The sequence below is a fragment of the Scatophagus argus genome, chromosome 9 (genome assembly GCF_020382885.2).
Source record: "Scatophagus argus isolate fScaArg1 chromosome 9, fScaArg1.pri, whole genome shotgun sequence".
In the NCBI taxonomy this organism is placed as follows: Eukaryota; Metazoa; Chordata; class Actinopteri; family Scatophagidae; genus Scatophagus; species Scatophagus argus.
Window position 1 is genome coordinate 9,990,021 of NC_058501.1, and position 6,000 is coordinate 9,996,020.

General features: G+C 42.0%; 1 protein-coding gene across 1 annotated transcript in view; it reads right to left on the reverse strand.

Moving 5' to 3' along the window:
* The window catches only part of LOC124065338 (A disintegrin and metalloproteinase with thrombospondin motifs 16), a 50,505-nt gene extending 49,029 nt beyond the window's left edge, over window positions 1–1,476 (reverse strand). The window contains exons 1-2 of the mRNA XM_046400627.1: window positions 887–1,476; window positions 659–749 (exon numbers count right to left, since the gene is read on the reverse strand). Of these exons, the coding sequence (XP_046256583.1) occupies window positions 659–749; window positions 887–970 (175 nt within the window). The 5' untranslated portion in view covers window positions 971–1,476. The remainder of the gene's footprint in view (window positions 1–658; window positions 750–886) is intronic.
* Window positions 1,477–6,000: the final 4,524 nt, after the last annotated feature.

Genomic DNA, 6,000 nt, shown 5'->3' on the forward strand with positions numbered 1-6,000 from the left:
CGCTTTACTTGGTAACTATAAAGAAAATGATCAAAAAAATCTAAGGATCTGAAGGAGAATGCACAGCCAAAGCAGTTGCTGACTCAGCACACCACATGGGGTTAGATCCTCAAAACAAAGAACAGATGAAAGTCTGGCACTTACTGCTTGCACTAATTGCTGACAAAGAAGCTATAGCACGAATCAGTCTATCTTTCACTTGAGACTTTTGTGACTCCACAATTACTGTATTGTACAAACATGAGAGAATCACTTCATCGTCACATAAAGACACCTTTCTCAAATCTGCTTACTGTTCGGGGCTCCACAAATCATTCATTTAGAGTAACTTGTGGAATAAGCTATTGCAAAAAGAAACGGTTCATGTATTTTTCTGCGGAACCTAATTTGAGCTCCACTGCTGCAGCACACACTGATGGCTCTGTGTCAGGGTGCAGGTCTCCCCCAAGCGGTGAAGAGAGGCAGCACACGGCGCAGGTGAGCGCTGTTTGATGCTGCACGTTTGGAGGAAAATGTAGATGGCTTTATATGTAATGCTGTTATACGGAAACAGAAAAAAATGCCTGGCGTAATATGACTCTCCGGCACTAAAAATGTCCAACAATGGCAGAATCGCTGATGAAATCTGCAAAACCTCTTTGTGGAACTCTTAACATACCTGTATGCTGAGGTAAATTGAGAGATCGAAGCAGGGCCGACGCTTCTTGATAAGATTCTGCTCTGTCAACAGCGTAATTCAAAAGCACGCTCTGCGAGGAAGGAAATGTACACTTGGTTTATGTTTCCTGCAATATCATGGAAAATAACGTGAAGTGTTTAACTTCAACTTTACGAGCACTTCATGCATGTGCGTACAGGCGCGGCGGAGATAATACAACTGACTTACTTTGCTCAGTGTGAAAACGCAAAAGAGGTGGAAAAGGAGCAACGTCCTGCTTCTCCGCTCTGCACAAATCAGTAAGAAAGCCATCTCTGAAGGACACCTTGACGCAAAGGCTGAAGACTCGATCACACGGACACTTGCCAGCACTCCCAAGCGCTCCGGTAGACCAGTCCAGCAGGAGTCTGCAGGACTTATGGTGAATGAAGCATCAACGGATCTCAGACTCAGGCTTCTTCACTTGTGCCACTTTGGTTTCCATTCATTTTAAAGCGCAGTGGCGGGCGCAATAACTCGCTTGAACTCAAGTCCTGTCTCCCGGGCAAGTCATTTTCCCTTATTCCACTCAGACAGTCCGACCAGTATCCAACGTCTCTCTCTCTCTCGCACACACACTCACTCTGTCTCTCTCTCTACCCAGAGAACCCCGCGGACCATTTTGACTCCCAGTGAAATCATATGATTGTCTTAAATAGTCCGCGGTCTCGTCTTGGCAAAGCAAAGCTTTCCATGAAAGTCACACTGAGCCCAAGTCTGTCTCCCCCCCGGGAGCCTGCCGAGGGAGCACTCAACACAAGACTGCCGAGGACTGTGTGTGCGTGCGTCTGTGTATGTGTGTTTTGAGGTGGGGGTGTGGGTGCGGGGTGGTGGTAAGTGCAGCCTGTAGCCAATCACACCTGACACCGGTGCGAAGAGATTTTGAATCCTTTTCTCAGGTTGCAGGAAGATGTATGTGAGTAGAACAGATCATGTGTTGCAAACTGAGGAAAACAGGTAAATGCTCTGTATGCTTGCAGGGTAATGAAGTAATTACACTTCCTTCTTACATGCATTCTAAGAAGACTGCAATTACACTAGTTTGTTATGTTTGTTCCAGATCAGGTCATTTTTAAATGATGATGCATTTCATGTAGGAAGGAAAATGTTTTTGAATCCATTTTACAGCTCAAATGGCATCTTGAGATAACAGCCTGAAGCAGGTAATCAGTAATTTGTGATGGATTACGGTTTGAAATTTAACCTCTGACCCTGTTTAATCCGCCTGTCATTCTCCCATCCCGTATTCCGCAGCTGCACTGATAGGCAGCATGCCAACATTTCTAAACTCCCCACAATCATTCATGGAAGTACTTGGAGAGTGGGAGCCAAAGGATTGGGATCGCTTGTTTCATATTCTGGAGCATTTCATCCTCCCCAAAAGAAAACCAGATGAGTTTTCGGCTGTGCTGCAGGAGAAATAAATGTGTCACGGTTTACGGTGTGATCTTTTTGGCACCAAGTTAGGATATCAGTGTGAAAGGAATCAGAGGTGATTGTAAGCAAGCTGGTCAATGAAGTTCCACCCTCTCTTTTAAAATATAGTCTCTGCTCCACAAGTGTCAGTTTGCAATTTATATTTTATCACTGGCTTCCTTTAGTTCTTCAAACCTGAAGCAGGCAGAAGACAAGGGTTTTATGTCTTTAATGTTATGTCTTAAGTTAAATGGAATTAAATGTAACCTCTTTTTTTATCTATACTGACTGAACATTAATCAAAAAGTTCATCATGTTTTGTGTCCAGGTATTCAACTTGGTAATTGATAGCCATTTAGCTTGAGATAATGCTGGGTCAGTATCATATTTCAGCATTTTAGAGAAAGAAGCCTTCTATGATAAACTACACTGAACAATGGATGCTTTTGGAACAAAGGCTCCTCCTAAAAGCGGAAAATTACTTCAGCTCAATGGCACTTTGTCCTTTGGGTTTGGTGTAAGTATTTGATGCATCTTCCAAAGGGTCTGAGTCATGTTGGCGATAGTGTCATACTTGAAGGATTAATTTATTCTGACAGGAAGGAAATAAATGAGACTGCAGCATCAAATCCAAGTGACCATCTTTCGCCTAAGTGCAACTCCTCACAGATAAGAAGTGGGCAAAAGTAAATGTAAGAACATCCTGAGAGTAATATGCTGTAAGCCTATAAAACTGCTACATATACAAAACTTACTTCCAGATTTAAGCCTAAGTTTGCTAGTTCTGGATTTAATCAGTGATAAAATGCCATCATGAAGACAATTCTTACCACATGTTTGGAGACTCAGGAAATCCTTACAGTGTCAGCTGCTGCTCAAGTTTTACTGCTCCTCCTCCCTCTGTATTAATACACACACACACTCCTTCGTCGCACGCATGTGTGCATACATCTTGCAGTATAATAGCCACTCTGCTCCTACGTCATTGTCATCATACAAATGAGAACATACTACTCACATATATTTGCATGAGTCAAACCTTTACATTTGTTGAGGAAATGCAAATGTACACAGCTGATAGGAAAACTTCCAGGACTTCAAACTTTGAAACAGTCTCGTATTGTTGTGTTGTCTGGCCATAAAGCAGTCAGGGGGAGGCAGGTACAGCGGATTGGGAAATAACACTGTATGGTTTGAAGAAGTTGAGCATAAAGAAATCTCCTGTGGTCCAAACTGAGCTGGCTGCTGTGAGTGAGTTGACCTCTGAACCTCTGAGGTCCTCATTGCCTCTCAGTCTGCCTGCCCGTCTGACTGCTTGTTTGTCTCCCTGCCTGTCTCTCTTTTAGCTCCCGCTATTTGCCTGATTGCTTGTCTTCAATATCATCTGTGGATGTACACAGACAAAGAGCTGGCACATAAAGAGAGCTCATTCCTTCTCATGCACTTCCACACACACACACAGTGCATCACTTTACATTAGACAAGTTGCAAACATTCATACTGTTCACTCACAGGAGGAGTTTGATTTGCAAGCTATCACAGAAAACTGCAACAATTCAAATCTCTGTGCTGTTTCCGCCTGCTGCTCTAAGAAGAAGGGAATTTTAAAGGAAAAGTTTGTTTTCTGGCTGAGAATTACATGACAAGATTGAAATATGATGCTTACCTACCCAGCAGCAGGCTAACTTAGTCTAGCAGAAAAGACTGGAAACAGGGGAAACAGCTAAGCTGACTCTGTTGACAACTCTCAGAGTCAGTCTGGCTGCCTGGCAACTGGCAACTCTCGGCCAAAAAATAGTTTGACATACAACCCCTCCATAAAATGGCAAAATGTTGTTTACTATTCAGTTTTCTATTGATTGAACACACCAAGATGCCCAATATTAATTAGTGAGCTATGGAGGTGCTGTTGAGGTGGATTTTGTGACCCTCCGAGAAAGACAGGATAGCCGTTTCTGATCTTTATGTTCAGCAAAGCTACCTGCCTGCTGAAGGTGGCTTCATAATTCATAATTCATAATTCATAAAGATATGAGAGTGGTACCAATCCTCTCAACTACTTTTCAGCGGGAAAGAGAAAGGGCATGATTGAAATGTTGAACTATTCCTTTAAGTCTCACAGCGAGGGTCTCAGTGTTAAAGTCACTTTGCTTTCGTCTCTCCAGGTAGTTTTCACTCCATGGTTTCATTTAATTAGCTCCCAATAACATTCATCAAGGCAACATGTGTGTGAGAATACATGAGAGTGTATGCTTGTGGTAAGCATATGGCTGCTTGTGTTCATATTCTCTTATGCGATTTATGTGCATGCGTTATTGTGAAGCTGTACATGCACGTGTGTTTTGGTCATTTTGTGTGTGTGTGTGTGTGTGTGTGTGAATAGCAAGCTGACAGCAGCTGTAAAATTCCTCTCTGAGCATCACAGAGGGGAGGCTGATGGGAGCTGACAGGGAGCAAGAGTGAAGGGAGGTGGGAGAGGAAGATGAAGGTGAATGTGTAGCAGGGGGATAAGGTGGTTGCCAGCCAGTTTGATGATTGAAGGTTCAGTCAGGCTTTGCAGAAATTCTGAACTGCTGTCAAAGAATACTGATGCCTTTACTGTTATGGTCTTGACCTTATCGCTTACACCTTGAATGTATCAGCTCAGAGTGAAACAACTGTTTCCCCTAAATATTTGCAGATGATGCTGAAGCCTGGCCTTTAGCCACTGCCGAATTATTTGCACATCTATTTATCTATCTTACTTAATATTTTAGAGGACTCATATTTATTTTATTTCCTTTCATCTTGGACTACAAGTAATGTAACCTTAGAATACATGTTGTTTGGGAAAAAGAAAAAGGTGAAATCATAGATCTGTATAGATAGGATAACAAAGAGTGCTGGACTAAATACTGAATGTAATTAATGTAATGCATGACTATGTAATGATCTATGTAAAGTAGATAGACGTACAGTTTATGCATAGATAAATGTCTGTATACAGAATGTTTCAGTTTATATTTGACAATGATGATGATATTCACAGGTTAAAAACGCAGCCTGATTGAGCTGTTTATCGGAGTGATGGCAGGTGAAAAGAAAGTGTTTTTGTGTCTGGTTGTTACAGTCCTCTGCAGCACCTACTAGAGAGGAGGAGTTGGGACAGGTTGTGTCCAGGGAGTGCCAGGTCAGCAACAAAGTTTCCTGACTCTAAAAATACTGTTGAGGTTAATTTATTAGCCTGTAAATGGTGATTAAAACTTTGACTCAGCAGAGATACAAAAAAGTCTGCCTCATCCTATCGTCTGCCATTCTAAGTCCTAAAAAAGTTGATTGTAAGTCCTCTGAAACAATATCGGTATAGATGTGTTACCCTACAACAATATATTTTAGAAATTAGGCCAGTTCTATTTGTGGGTTTCAACAGCGCTCAGTAAAATCACAGAGGCTTGGTAGTTTCAGTTATTTGGCACAAAACAGCAGATTGTTGGTTCTGTAGGTTCACTGGCAATCTCATGGAAAGTTAAACTTGGAATATGTTGCTGCACTCTTTTCCACTGAACCAGGTAATATATTGGACATGTCTGAGCGACCCAAGCATTATTCTTCATAATAACCACTGATTAGTGAAGTTATTGTGCTGAAGTCAGTGCTCAACATCAGCCATCTCGAGAAGTGGTGCAGTGTGGGAGGTCTTGTTCTGACCCTGTTTGATCATGTGAGCGGTGATAGTTCACACTGGGACACGACACTGGATGAAGCTGACTTATTCCTGATTAATGTGATTTATAGTGGTAATCATAATGTTGATCTGTATTTTGCTGTCCAAGTAATGGTGTAGGCTATTAATCCAATCAGTTGTATGTTATTTTCGGAAACAAGTGTCCTATCAAAACACGAGTTAC